Consider the following 15,098-nt stretch of genomic DNA (forward strand, 5'->3'; position numbering starts at 1 on the left):
AACAGCTTGTATGAAGCGCTGCGCGCAGAGTAAGATTTTTAAAAAGTTCAGCGTAGCGTCATAAGCGATTTGCTACCGCAATCCCTTCACGCGGATGCCCATCTGCGCATGCGCAAATAGCCCGAGGGGTGCAGACCTGCCACTGGGCATGCGCAGTTGGGTCTCTGTGCAAGCGAATCTCGTATGTAGCGGATCACACTATGCTGTATTTTCCTCCTCGTTCCTCGTTTTATGAAAAAGTGCTTTAATTCCCACTTTTCATAGGCGTTATGCAAACATGCTAAGCCCTTCTCTTGTGCTGTGGCTTTAAAGCGCACAATACAATCGGAGAAGTCGGCAGAAGGTAACGTTACAAAAGAGTACCTGCTCGTTTGTGGTCAGCTTCCAAAAGAAGTCAGTTTATTCGTACCGTCATGACAAATCAACAGTCGCCCGCTTAAAACACAGATGTTGTTGCTGATATCTCTTTTTTCGTGTGAACAAACCAAGTCGCGCTGTCACAAAACTGTACACTGCGTAGTGGTGAAATTGTCACGTTAATATTCCGATGTGATGCTCGGCGTGTTTATTTGCTCGCGACTTTGGTCGCAATGTAGCAAAATACTGACAGCACCGTGTGTGAATCGGTCAAGAAGTAACCAAAAATAATATTCTGGCGTCGCCAGAGCTCTACTCTTGTGAAATTATATTACCCGTGTATAATATGTGGCTGAAAGGGTAGGCTGTACGGACCGAGTTAAAAAACAATGTGCAAACAGCCCTTACAGGTTGTTCTGAAACGCGCGCTCGGGTGTGCCGTTGCAGACGTCAAAGGAGTTAAAAGGGACTCTGACGAGAGCTTCGCTCAGTTTTTGTTCTCGGTAAGGTCCGACTGATAGTTCTCTGTCGGTATGCCGATGTTTGTCCAGCACGTAAACTGCATTTCTTTTGCTGAGACAAATGCAGTTAAATATTTTCCCGCCTCTAGATTCAAACTAGTGACGTCTGCACCAAAACGGATCCCGTGATTACCATTTTGAAGTGAATGCACGGTGGTGCAGCGTAGCCTCTGCGATTAGTGAAAAAAAAATCTCGGTTCAACGCAGCTTGAACAGAGCGAAAACTCTATTAAGCATGGTCTCCACTGTCTCAATCAAATGTCAAGGGCTAAGGCCAAAGATCAAGTTCAGAAGCTCAGTGGTCATAGTAATATGATCATGGGGTCATACTACCATAGCTTGGGCTATACCACCACGCAGTTAAGTTCGGTTTGACCTTGTGAGGCTTTGAAGGTCATTGTCGATGTAGTGCCCACTGTCTCATAACACATGTCAAGCTCAAGGGTCACATAGAATAACGGGTCAAGGTCAGGTACCCAATGGTCATACTAACAGTCATATGATCAACTGGTCATAATAGCATAGCTTAGACCATACCACCACTCAGTTAAATTCGGTTTGCTTTGTGAGGCTTTGAAGGTCATTGTCTCATCCACATCGAAACCGTAAGTTGTACGCCGAGGACTAAAGCTCTCGCTCTAAAAAAAAAAAGAACATCAACACCGTAATTTACTTGCGAAATCGACCGATGGTGGCCATACCTACATTTCGTTTTGTGACCTTTTCTAGTTAATAACAGTTCCTTTTTCAGTGAAAGTGCACCTTTGTTGTTGGAGTGGGGTAATCAATCGATACAAGACAACTTCAGTTTGTTCTCAGTGTGATTCTAATGTTGTCTGTTTGATACAATCGTTTTATATTTCGTGAGAGTGCGCTGTAAAAGCTGTGATTTCCATATTTGTGCTGACCTTGCTTTCCATATTTTTATATGGAGCTGCGCCGTTTTCCTGAGTGAACACCTCAGTGCAATGCACTGTATTATACACGAAGGCATGCATAACACTGGAATCAGCTGCCGCCATCTCGCGCCCCCGGGGGAAATTCTCAAAGAAAGACCTTCATTTGAAGAAACGCGTGCATACATTCATGGTGAGTATTTCCCCCTGAGCGATAGATGGCACCGCTGCTGCAGTCTTTGTGAAAAATTGTTGTTTCTCTCTGACGTCGCCACCGACCTGCCCTTTGATTGGCGCAAAGCCGACGTGCACTGCTACGTCAAGGCACCATTTCATTCCGCTCTAAAATTAATTCATGCCTTTACAAGTTAGGTAGAGAGGTATAGAAAATAGGTGAGAGGTCATTATGATTACGTTTTTCACTCATAAAACCAACAACACGGAACAAGCTCTCTATAAGCCGCATTATCGGTGCGCTGTTCAACTGGACATTAAGGACAACGGAGTCGGATGTTTGTTTGTAGTAAAATTCGATCATCTGGGTTTTTTTAGTTATGGTAACGCATCTTTCTGCATCAAAAGATGTGATTATAATGCTGGACAGCTTAAAAATTATATATTTTCCCTCTGACCCTCTGGTAACGTTCGTTATGAACTCGTAACGTTCATTATGATGTCATTGTATTATGGACTCCCTGATAGCGGTCTTACAGTGAATGTAGGTGGGGTGTAGCCTCAGAGATTGGTAGCCAGATAAGTATTTAACGTGACCGCTGTTTGCTTGTTAAAGTGCCCAGTAGCGGCGATGCAGGTACTTCCTTTATTCGCCTTTTATACCTTACAAAAGCTGCGTTTTTAGTCCAACTAGTCTATCATTGTGATTAGAAGCCTCCGGAATCGATCGATAAAGGCCAACAACAATTTGTCCTCAATGTCCTTTCAAGGCCTTAGTGCTCAGATTTGCTCTTTAAAACATGCAAAGAATATCGTGTGCGTTACACGTAAAAAATGTCCAAAACGCGTCAATACCTCAGAAAGCATTGCCTCGTTGCTTGGTATACTTCCGTACAAAACGCTTTGTTAAGATCATAAAGTTCCTCAAGATTACCGAGGGGGAATGCAGACGCTGCGGCAGTTAATCTGCTGCGAAAATATCAAAAATGAAAGAAATTCATAATTTGCTTGGCGGGTAACTTGCCGAAATTGCCATTTCTCGGGGCAAAGGTCCTATAGTCCTAGCTTACTCAATTTTAATACGCGCTTTATACTGGGCATTTACTTACAACAAATTTATTCCAGAAACAAAAAACGTGCAATTCTAAATAATAGTCTGCGCGTGAGGAGGAGCATCGCGGCGCAGCTATGTTTTAGAAGTCGAATCCACGTTTTCAGCCAAACAGTGTAGGAGCCAAATATGTTCGCACTGCTTGAAACTCCGGTAGAGGTTTAAGAAAATCACATTGACGGTGGCGCCTCTTTGGCCCCCTAGGTAATGTTGAGGAACCCTAGGTTAAGGTACAGTGAACTACAACAGACAGTGTAGCGGCGGTCTCCGCGTCACCGTAGCGGCCCACATTCAAGAGCCTCCGATTGCAGCGCCACCGGAAACTGGCGGATCTCCACGGTGTTCGAGCGGGCGAATTTTTTCGCCTAAAGCACTGTCGTAGTACTAGCTGTGCGCAACCCAATAGAAATATTTAGTCGTTTTATGCGCCAAGAACGCGGCTCAACGCTAGCTGCCAATTATGCTTGCGATGCGGCTCAACGCAAGCTACCAATTATGCTTGCATATGAACGCATCAACGGCAAAGCAACGTTTCCAAAAGATGGCGACCATAGAGTTTCTCAATATTACCTTGAGGGAAAGCTAGCGCAAACGCAAGCGCAAGAGCACTTCATTCAGCGTGGGAATGCGGGAAGATATAGATTTCTTATTTCGCTTTGCTAATTCTGGGCCAAAAACGAGGATTTTGACTCCAGTGAAATTACTTAAATACTGAACTTTTCGCTTAAATTAATTTAACGCAAGTGTTACGTGGGTGTGGAAACATTTAACAGCATTTCTTCGAGGTTTGCGGCATGAAGAATCGTATTGTTGCTTTCTAGTACACGGTTCATGCCAAAACTGCAGCCAAGCCAATTACGAAACCTCATCTTACCGGCATTCCTGCGTCTCTACATGGTGGGTGCATGGCGTTTCTCATGGTGTCTTCGACTGGTCGTTTCAGATCGCTCTAGAGCGCTCTGAGATGCAGCCGCACGTTCGGCTGGTCGAAATCAAGCGCTCTGACTACATTCGGCTGGTTCTTTCAGAGCGCCCGCCTCCAGCTCAGAGCGCTCTGAGGCGCTCCGAGAAAAAAGTCGGAGCGGCCCCGAGATCTGTTCACGTGACAGAGCCACTTCCGCCGTTTCGCGGAGACAGATGCGAAGCCAGGGTAGCCACGGCACACCACGACCGGCCTGGCGAGGCCTAACGCGTCAGTTTTTACGCATCCGTAGAAGCAAGTTTAGCAAAGCGGAAAGTTGGGCAAGTTGGATAACGTTCATGATGTAAAAAATTGTCTACGTCGTTTACTTTCCGTCCCTTGTGTTCCCTGTGCGCTATTTCTTACATCATGAAGCAAGTTTAGGCGCTTTAGGTATTAGAGGCAGTTAAAACGTCCCTGCTGTGTGGCTCTGTGAGGCAAAATGTCGAAAAAAAAGATGAATCATTACGCTGGGTACGCCGTCACGGAAGTTACGTCCTTTTTCTGCTTCCTGCGCTTTCGCTCTGAAAACTTGCTGACCATTCGGCTTGACCGGTCTCGCTACGCGCTCGGAGCTAGAGCGGCTCTCACTTTGCCAAATCCGAACCGGATCATGGGAGCGACCAGTCGAAGACACCATCAATATTGCCTAGAGGGAAAGCAGGTGGCGCAGCACTCATTCACAACGTAGAAGCGCCGGAATGCTGGGAGGAGGAGGTTTCGTATTTGGCTTGGCTATTGTTGGACATGAAGGGTGGATTCAGCCGTTACAATACGACTGTCCTAGAGGCAAAATACGAAGCAATGTTGGGAAAGTTTCCACACCAGCCTAACACTTGCGTAAAATTATTTGAAGAAGTGAAAAGAGCACTATTAAAATAATTGCATCTGCGCGAAAAGAAGAGCATTGCGGCGCACAGAGGCGCAGCTGCCGATTCAAAGGCAGAATCCACATTTCGGCAACATTCGCTAAGCCAAATAAGGAACCTTCTAGTCCCGGGCTACGTTTCCGGGGTGGATAAAGGGCTCTTTAGGAAACTCGCATAGGTGGTGGCGCCACCTTCCCCTCTAGCTAATGTTGGGAAACTCTCTGTAGATGACTGCAGCGCCACCACTTCGTCGGCCAGTGACGGGGACAAGAGCCCGACGCGTAATCTCGGCTGCACGCGACACTGCCTGTTCTAGTGCACTGTAATTAAGGCATTCGTTTGCAGACAATGCGAAACTACAACGTCACCCTGTGTTTTTCGCGCGCGCTACGCATCCTGCACGATGAATTCATGCACCCCGTGGTTCCTGTCTGCCTTTTTGCTGTCGTAATCGAGGCCATCGCCAATGAAGATGTCGTTCGGAGCAGTATCGTCGTCCTCGTTAGCGTGTGCGGGTGCATCATTCTTCCCTTTCGGGTCATCCATTACTACTCCAGGGCTGATCCTATCTACTGCGTCGCTAACCACGTCATTTCCCACGTCAGTGGTGACGTCGTTTCCCGGCATGACGTCATCGTTGCCGCCTCCCGACGTGACGTCGACGGTGTCGTCTGCGGCGACACCGTTCCCAGCGTCTGGCATCGGTTCGTCTGCTTCTGGCGTGGTGACGTCGTTTGCCGGCAGCTGGTTTCCGTTGTCGTCGGTCGCAGTTCTTCTGCCGTTGTCGTCAGCAGAGTTAATGTAGTCGTCATCGATGACGTGGTTTCCGTCGTCGACGGGCGTGTCGCCGGCGCTATGAGCCACAGCTTCCTTGTCGTCGTCTTTCGGAGGTTCGGGCGGCGTCAGGAATTCCACTTCCTGCGGGGGCGAGGGCGGCGGCACAAATGTCTCGGTCCCTGGCGGATCTGCGACAGAAAGAAGCGAGATGATTGCAGAAAATTAGGGCGATGTCAGAGAAGGAATAAATGTGCGCAACAAGGGTGACCTGAAGTCGACCGTTATTAATGCTGGACATTGATATTAGACCAAATATGGCGCTTGTCAGTGGGACTTATTTTCGACTGCCTTCGAGGAGGGAATGCCTTGCCACACTTGAGAAAGTTGGAAAACGCTTCAAGAATTTTCTCAGAGAACTCAACCTCAGTTTACAGTCTTGATAGTTGATTGGGGTTGTCATTTGAACCTCTATTATGTATTGGCAAATTTTATTTAGAAAAATTACACTTAGCTGCAGACTTGTCATCCCAGATAGTGCTGCTCGAAACCTGGGGTTGCTAGCATCGAAATCATGTAACACACTCCAAAGGGCGTCGCAATTCTATTGAAAAAGAACCAAAATAGAGATATATACTGCATCCTTCTGTGGGCTTGCTTAGTTGTCCTGCAAGTGTCACTAAACTCCGTGATCGCATGTTCTGCGAATCGGGGTTATACGTGCGACCCCAACGTTCAGTATGGCACCGCCCTTAGCAATGGTTATAAAGGGAGCGTCGAAGAAGCATCGCTTGCCGCTATCTCCATCGCTTTTATGTTAAGTTGGGCGTGCAAACAAAAAGAAAAACGAAAGCTGCTGTTTTTGTTTGTATCTTCATTTGTTTCTTTTTGTTTGTCTGCTTCTCCACTTCGCACCAACGTTCGAGAGCGCTCTTTCGTGCCTTTCAGTGCTAAGTGGCGCCCTCCCTTGGTGGTTTTTTTTTTTTTTCAGCTGTGCAAAGAACGACTCGTTAATGTCTAAACCTTCGGCCGGCGTTGAAGCAGCAGGTATGAGCTGACAAGAACGGTTTAGTACCCGCTTAAAAAATCATTACAGGAACCCAGACGGCCCGGCATACCTGCAAGCTCTCCGTACCGAAAGCACGAGACAACCAAGAGCTCGTTTTAACGATCTCTTGGTTGCATTATACATTAAACAAAAAAAAAATCGTTTTAACGATCTCTCAAGTTAAGGGTTAGTGCGCAGCACTCGGTAAAAACGGCTTCCGCAAGAGACGTTTAACAGCTGCAGGGAGAGCGGGGTGTCTGGTGCAGCCGCTCGATCTGATCGCATACTAGAAAGAAGGCATACTCGCTTTTCTCACCGCCACCAGCACGAACAAAGCCTGGCAATGCTACTGCAATTTGCCAGCTCACAGTCGCAGACAGGGGTCGTTGACCCCGCCGCAGAAGTCGAAACACAGGCACACACACGCAGAAGCGGAAGTGAAACCCGTAGGCAAATTCCTCACCCCCATTCTTTCTCTCCGCCTCCTCACCCCTCATCACTTTTGGCTCTTTCATACACCCTCCTCCTTCCCCCCTCTCCGTGTGGTGTAGCACATAACGCCCTGTTATTGCTTTATCTTGGCTGGGTTCGCTGTGTGACTGCTATTCTAGCCTTTTCTGCGTGTTTCAGCAAGGGGCACTTCTTTTTTTCTTCTTATTTTGTTTTTCTTTTTTCATGTAAGGCCAAATATGGGCGGCGACGCTTTATTGAACCGTTTATGCCCGCTTATGTGTATATCGCGATCAGACACGCGATGCCCTACGCTGCGACACCAACAGCGCCCATATAGCGTGCGAGCTTGAGCAGACCTGAGGCTGGCTCGATTTCGAATCGATTCGCCTACGGGAACGAACTTGTCGGGTTGTGGAAAGCGCATTACAGGAGTGCTCTGGCCGCTTGGTAAACTCGCCTCGCCGATAACGACTCTGTTGTCGCTGTAGTGTCGGGTTGCGGTGTGCGTTTCGGGCCGTGATAGTTACTGAGAGAGTGGCATTAACCTACACATACAGGGTGTTTCACCTAAGACTTTCAGCAATTTTTAAAAATAAGCTATTTGAATTAGATGCGCGCTTTTTCTGGCATACCATTGTCAGTGGTGTAGTACATCATAATGCAGCTAGGACGTGCTAACTAGCAGGCTTGTTAAGCAATATTTAATAGTTAACTTTTTAACTATTACAGTTGGGCTTCTTAATTATTGAGAGGGATGTAGCCCACCGTAAGTAATGTCCATATCCGTTTTTAGAATTTCGAGAACGCGATTATCCTCGGCGCTGTGGCCCAACAAATTCTGGCTATCTCGACGAGTTAGGTTCACTGGAGAGGTTGCTTTGCCTGCAAGCTTCTCAAACCGCATGTATTTTGGCGCGATGTAGGCGAAATTTGTTGGGCCACAGCGGCAAGGGTAACCGCGTTTTCGAAATTCTAAAAACCGATATGAATATTACTTAGGGTGGGCTACATGCCTCTCAATAATTAAGGAGCCCAAATGTAATAGTTCAAAAGTTAACTATTAAATATTAGTTAACAAGCCTGCTAGTTAGCACGTCTTAGCTGCATTATGATGTACTACACCACTGACCCAGAAAAAGCGCGCATCTAATTCAAGTAGCTTACTTTTAAAAATTGCAGAAAGTCTTACGTGAAACACGCTGTATAGCGATTAATGCGCCCTGAGTGGCTGTAAACGGCAAAGCGAGCTTACAAGTCGCGGCATTTGAATTCGTCCTTCAGTGTGGTTGCGACTGAAGTGTTCAGTGTCCTCTTCGGACGGATTGTATACTGTAAATTCAGAGTACAAACTAATATCGCAATTAACACATGTAGAGCATATGAAGAATAAGCGTTAACCTTAAGGTTTGCGACTAGGCATTGGACTCGCCTATTTAAACCTACTAAAAAATAAAACGACAAAAGCACGCGGAATTCCGTTCTCGAAATACGATTTTGACCGAAAGAGGTCAGTATTGTTGGTATGTAAGGCGTAGCTAGCTCGCTGTCCAGCATACAAGTTAGACTCAGTGAAAGTAGAAAATTAAGTACATATATAAAGAAGCCAGGGCAGTGATGCGACGGCGGTATTGTTGGATAAGCAGCACAGTTATGAGATTTGGGGTACCCGCCGTGGTGTCTCAGTGGTTAGAGCACTCGGCTACTGAGCCGGAGTCCCCGGGTTCGAACCAGGCCGCGGCGGCCGCGTCTCGTCGGAGACGAAACGCAAGAGGCGCCAGTGTGCAGCCCGATGTCAGCGCAGGTTAAAGATCCCCAGGTGGTCGAAATCATTCCGGGGCCCTCCTCTACGGCACCTCTTTCTCTCTTTCTTCTTTCACTTTCTCCTTCATCCCTTCAATCACCGTAGGGTTGAGGTGCCCACTGAGAAGTGAGACAGTCACTGCGCCTGTCATTTCCTCAAAACCAATTTTGAATTTTTTTTTTCAGTCTGATTTATTGGCTCAGTGGTTTCTGAGCAACGTAAATGGCGCAGTAATTGTCTCTCATCTCGGCGGAAGTAACGGAAGGAAGAGAGAAAGAGGTTCCGTTGTGGAGGGCTCCGGAATAATTTCAGCCCCCTGGAAATCTTTAGCGTGCACTGGCATCGCACAGCACACGGGCGCCTCTTGCGTTTCGCCTTCGTCGAAACAAGGCTGCCAGGGCCGATTTCGAACCCAGAACTCCGGCTCAGTAGCCGAGTGCGCTAACCACACAACCAGCGTGACGGGTGCTTGGTTCATGTTCAAGAAGGCACTCCCTGAGGAGAGGTCTCCCAAAGGAATCGTGGTCTGTACGTTGCACGCATCATGCACTTTTATCGAGGTCTCACTTGTGTTAAAATGTTTGTCATCCTGTCAACTTCGCAATAACAATAAAGCGCTTACTGCATGTTCCCGAGGGCTATCCTTTCATATCCTTCATTGCTTGCTTTTGTTTTTCATTTAAACGATTATTTATTTTATTTAAACGCTTATTTCATTTAAACTATCATTTAAACTCATCTAAACTAATTTTCCGCTCCATTCGAAATAGCGAGGTTTTAGAAACACTCAGGACTTTAAACCATTGCCATGCCAACCGATTTGTGCTCTAGGGAGCCAAATGACCAACAACAGAGATGAGCACAACAAAGCTCCTTGATCTGTCCCAAATTGTTTAATTGAATTGGTCAATTAATTAACTTCATTTCTGATTTGACCATCTAGAGCATCGTGCTCACAGGGGATGCTCACAGATGCTTCTTTACGTGCATTGATTATCCCCCCCCCACCCCCTATACCCTATTCGTCAACACACTTCGATACGCAGTGCCCTTGGTCTGGACAGTCCTCTCTCTCTCTTTCTCCAATGTCACTCTCATTCCTTTTCCTTTCTTTTTCTTCCTTGCCCGCCCTCCCCATGCCATGGGCAGCGAACCGGACCCGGGCCTGGTTAACATCGCAAATTTTTCTTTATTTACTTCATGCTTCTACAGGCCGAACACACGTTTTTATGCATGGCTGCGCTTGAGTTGGTGACCACGGCGCCGCCCCCTTTAGCGAACTCTGTTTTTCGATCGTTTTGGAATGTCGTGCCGGGAGGCAGTCCCAAAACTAGGCAATTTTTCATGTTCTTTTCCTCACATGAATGAGCAGCCACGCTAGTATTGATCGTCCTCTCAACACTACATCGCTTGAAGGTTCATATCGATTTCATATCAAGTCTGTACTCAAGCTTTTCTCGCTGTTCTGGTCTCTGTGCCTACTCCTTATTAACTGAGTATCGACACCTAATTTCGGTGGCATGTTTTCTTCTCTATAATGACGCGGAAGACACTACTACACACGAATCAAATCAAATCAAATCAAATCTTTATTTACATCATCCAGATCTTAGGGGCACAGACAAAAATCACCATGTGGTATTCGCCTACGACCGCTAAATAATTAATAATCGAATTTTCCTCTCATGCTGTTTCGGTTTCAGCCGCCGAACGATGGCTGTAACGTCAAAGAGAGGTTATAGGTCACGTGAGGCATGGATGAACTGCGATATAATCGCTGCTTCATCGTTTTTAATTCACTGCAGGGCTGAAGCCAACCTTCCTCACGAGCCGGAGTGGCAAGGTATGTAGAAGCACCGATTATATTGCTACGGACGCTGGGAGGACGACGAAGTGGTTTTGTTACGAAGACGACGCTGAGGTGCGAGCTTGTGTGCTGTGAGTCTACTTCAAGCCGTCGGTCCCTTGCGTAGCAGATTACCTCTGCTGTTTCTATTGCTGCTTCTAGCCGCCACGTATCATTTGGTGGAGGTTGCTAAATTCGATCCCCGACCTCAAGCTGGCTCTCCGCCGTGGCCGCCGTCTCGCCACCATGTCTAACGAGTCCGAGCCATCTCCCTCTCCGTCAACACCGCCAGCGGTCGTCGTCGCCCACCACCGCGAACCGGGCACGTTCTGCGGTACCGACGACGTTGATGTGGACGACTGGCTGGCCCTTTACGAACGCGTCAGCACGCACAACAGGTGGGATCCAACGCTGATGCTCGCTAATGTCATATTTTATCTGACCGGCACCGCGAGAGTGTGGTTCGAAACCCACGAAGAGGACTTGACCTCATGGGACATCTGTAAACAGAAGCTCCGCGACCTCTTCGGAAAACCTATCGGCCGCCAACTCGCCGCCAAGAAAGCCCTCGCGTCACGCGCCCAAACTTCCTCCGAGCCCTACATAGCGTACATACAAGACGTCCTCGCCTTGTGCCGTAAAGTGGATAAAGACATGTCCGAGGCAGATCGAGTTGGCCACATACTGAAAGGCATTGCCGACGATGCCTTTAACCTGCTTCTATGCAAAGACTGCTCAACGGTCGCCTCTGTTCTTGAGGTGTGCCGGCGTTTCGAGCAAGCCAAACACCGGCGCATTTCTCACCGTTTTGACCGGCTGCCGAACACTGCTGCTAGCTCCTCCTGTGAAGATCTGCCAACATTGCGGCAGCCTTCCGACCCGGCTAACTTAACCCGTATCGTGCGCCGCGAACTGGAGGCGATGATGCCCGCTGTTTCTTCCTTGCCACTGCCGGACAACACCTTGGCCCTCATCCAAGCCGTCGTTCGACAGGAGGTTGCGAACACGGCCGTCCCTTCTCGCGTCGTGGACACCGCTCATGCCAGCCCGGACCCTCCAGTGATCGCAGCTGCCACTTACAGTCGCAGCTTCTCGCCTCGGTACCGATATCGCAATCCTGCCGAATGGCGTACCTCTGATGACAGGCCGATCTGTTTTACCTGCTCTCGCGTCGGACACATCTCCCGTCACTGCCGCAGCCGTTGGTCCCCGCCACCTCGCCCCTACTCCTTCGTCGACCGCCGCAACGACTACGGCCCGCGCCGCTTCACCCCCCGTCCCGATCCGCTCCGTGACGAGCCCGCTCCGCAAGCTCGTGGGTCCAGCCGCTCACCTTCCTCATTAGGCCGCCGCTCCCGTTCTCCTACCACACGCCGCAGCCCTTCTCCTTCGACCTCCCGCCACTTCTCGGAAAACTAGCCGATGCAGCCCCCGGAGGTGACGCTGCATCATTGACCCGGCCTGAAAATCCTCTCTTGACCCCCGCTGCCCAACGTAATCTCTTGAATGTTCTCGTGGATGGTGTCCCGGTCCTTGCCCTCATTGATACTGGCGCCCAAGTGTCCGTCCTAAGCTCTTCTTTGCGCCGCCGTCTGAAGAAAGTTTTAACGCCTGCCGCCATGTCCACGGTTCGCGTCGCCGATGGCAGCCCCGCTGCCGTGATTGGAATGTGCACTGCGAGAGTCAGCATTGCCGGACGTCATATACCTGTTCTGTTCACCGTCCTGACCAGGTGCCCTCAGGACATAATCCTTGGCCTTGACTTTTTAACCGCCCATTCAGCTCTTATTGACTGTTCCTCAGGCCTTCTCCGATTGGATCTGCCCCTGTGCAATGACGACTCCACCAGCTCACCTCGCCTTCAATCCACCGAGTTTGCTCGTCTCCCGCCACAAGCTGCTGTCTACATCCCTATGTCGCCTTCTCCTCCCGTCCCTGATGGAGACTACGTCGCCTGCCCTATCACCGCTGTGATTCTGAACCGTAACGTCCTCTTTCCCCACACCATTGTCCACATCACCAACAACTGCACCTGCCTCCCTGTCCTCAACTTCAGCCTGTCCCCTCAGGTACTTCCGACCGGCATTTCACTTGCTGATCTGTCCCCATTGACCGATTGCACAGTCTCTGTCCTGGCTCCTGACCCAACGACTGCCGCATCTAATGTCCCTACATCGCAGCCCTCCAGTGAGGATTCTATTTCCCGGATGATAGCGGCCGATCTACCCTCTGCTGATTCTACAGCTCTTCACAGTCTCTTGTCCTCCTACAGTGATATTTTTGACTTTGGGGACCGTCCCTTGGGTCAAACCTCTGTTGTCGCCCACCGCATTGACACCGGCGAGGCCCGCCCTATTCACAGACGGCCCTATAGGGTCTCCCTCGCAGAGCGCCGTGTTATTCAGGCAGAAGTGGACAAGATGCTGGCCCGCAACATCATCGAGCCTTCGAGTAGTCCTTGGGCGTCCCCTGTCGTGCTTGTTAAAAAGAAAGATCAAACTTGGCGATTCTGCGTCGATTACCGCCATCTGAATGCCGTCACAAAGAAAGACGTCTACCCTTTGCCCCGAATTGACGACGCTCTCGACTGCTTGCACGGCGCCAGTTACTTTTCCTCCATCGATCTTCGCTCAGGGTACTGGCAGATCGCTGTCGATGAACGGGATCGGGAGAAAACCGCCTTTGTCACCCCGGACGGCCTGTACCAGTTTAAAGTCATGCCTTTTGGCCTGTGCAATGCCCCTGCCACCTTCGAGCGCATGATGGACTCCCTCCTGCGCGGTTTTAAGTGGACGACATGCCTCTGCTACTTAGATGACGTGATTGTTTTTTCGTCCACATTCCAAAGCCATCTTCATCGTCTTTCAGCCATCCTTGCCGTCTTCCGTCGCGCTGGTCTTCAACTGAACTCGAAGAAATGTACCTTCGGCCGCCGACAGCTCAAGGTCCTTGGCCACTTGGTCGATTCTGCTGGGATCCAACCCGACCCCGACAAGGTCCGTGCCGTGCGTTCATTTCCTACGCCGCGCTCATCCGGTGATGTGCGCAGCTTTCTCGGCCTATGTTCCTATTTCCGCCGGTTCATCCAGAACTTTGCGGAAATAGCCCGACCTCTTACCACGCTCCTCAAGAAGGACATCCCGTTCTCTTGGGGACCCCCCCAAGCTGACGCCTTCAGAGCCCTTATCAATGCCCTCACTGCTCCTCACTGCTCACGTATCAATATTGCAGTTTTTTATGCCTCACGTGACCTGTAACCTCTCTTTGACGTCACAGCCATCGTTAGGCTGTTGAAACCGAAACAGCACTAAAAAGAAATTCGATTATAAATTATTTAGTCGTCGTAGAAGGATACCACGTGGTAATCCGTGTATAATGCCCGTACGCCTCCTTAGAAATAAAACACGCACCCATAAGTTAGGTGTCTATACTCCTTTAATAGGGCGATAGCGTTCGAAGTCTCATCAGGAAAAAAATATTTCGTCAGTCATAAAATTCGCCCACTAGCTGGACTGAAGTACCGTCATCACACTCAATAATTTCGATTGGCTGGACGGAAGTGACGTGACCAAAGCGGAAGTGACAACTGTATGCCTGTGTCGCCTCCTCGAGACGCCTGCGGGGAAATCACCCGAAGGGATGTCTGGGTGTGTGCAAACAGACGTGTATAGGGATCCCCAAACACCGCCACGCACGAGTAACGCAAAACTTGATGTAAAGGCATCAGCAGCCTCTAATCCAAATCACATTGCCAACACATAATGTGATTAGGGGTCCCTGTGAGTTTTTCTTTTGCTGTCTCGAGTTGCTTCTTCAACTGTAATGGCCGTAGCCACCTAACCTGCGCTATTGTGTTAGCAATCCATAAATCTATAGAATGTCTATAAACAGTCTGTAGACCTTTATGTACTGGACCAGTAGACTATTGTCTATATACTGTCTACAGACAGAAGTCTACAGGAAGTGTATGGCAATAAGTCTATAGATTATCCATAGACCTGTGTCTATTAGGCTTTCAGTAGACATTTGTCTATAGACAGTCTATAGACTTTCGTATGTGAATTACATAGACTTTCTACAGACAAATCCTATAGACTAGTCTAGAGAAAATTTATAGATTTATGGCCATACACTGCTAGTAGACTTCTGTCTATCGACAAATGTCTACTGAAAGTCTAAAAGACACAGGTCTATAGATCTTCCGTAGACTAACCATAATGCTGTGTCTATTAGACTGACTTTCAGTAGAAAAAAAGTCTACTAAGGGTATATGGCCATAAAAATATA

At 48.7% G+C, this 15,098-nt stretch overlaps 1 protein-coding gene across 1 annotated transcript in view; it reads right to left on the reverse strand.

Annotated features, from left to right (window-relative positions):
* Positions 1-1,141: 1,141 nt before the first annotated feature.
* The window catches only part of LOC149335410 (uncharacterized), a 32,192-nt gene continuing 18,235 nt past the window's right edge, over positions 1,142-15,098 (reverse strand). Inside the window, exon 2 of the mRNA XM_089552102.1 lies at positions 1,142-5,854. Within this exon, the coding sequence (XP_089408228.1) occupies positions 5,277-5,854 (578 nt within the window). The 3' untranslated portion in view covers positions 1,142-5,276. The remainder of the gene's footprint in view (positions 5,855-15,098) is intronic.

The sequence above is a fragment of the Amblyomma mixtum genome, chromosome 7 (genome assembly GCF_055824585.1).
Source record: "Amblyomma mixtum isolate Tamu chromosome 7, ASM5582458v1, whole genome shotgun sequence".
NCBI classification, from domain to species: domain Eukaryota; kingdom Metazoa; phylum Arthropoda; class Arachnida; order Ixodida; family Ixodidae; genus Amblyomma; species Amblyomma mixtum.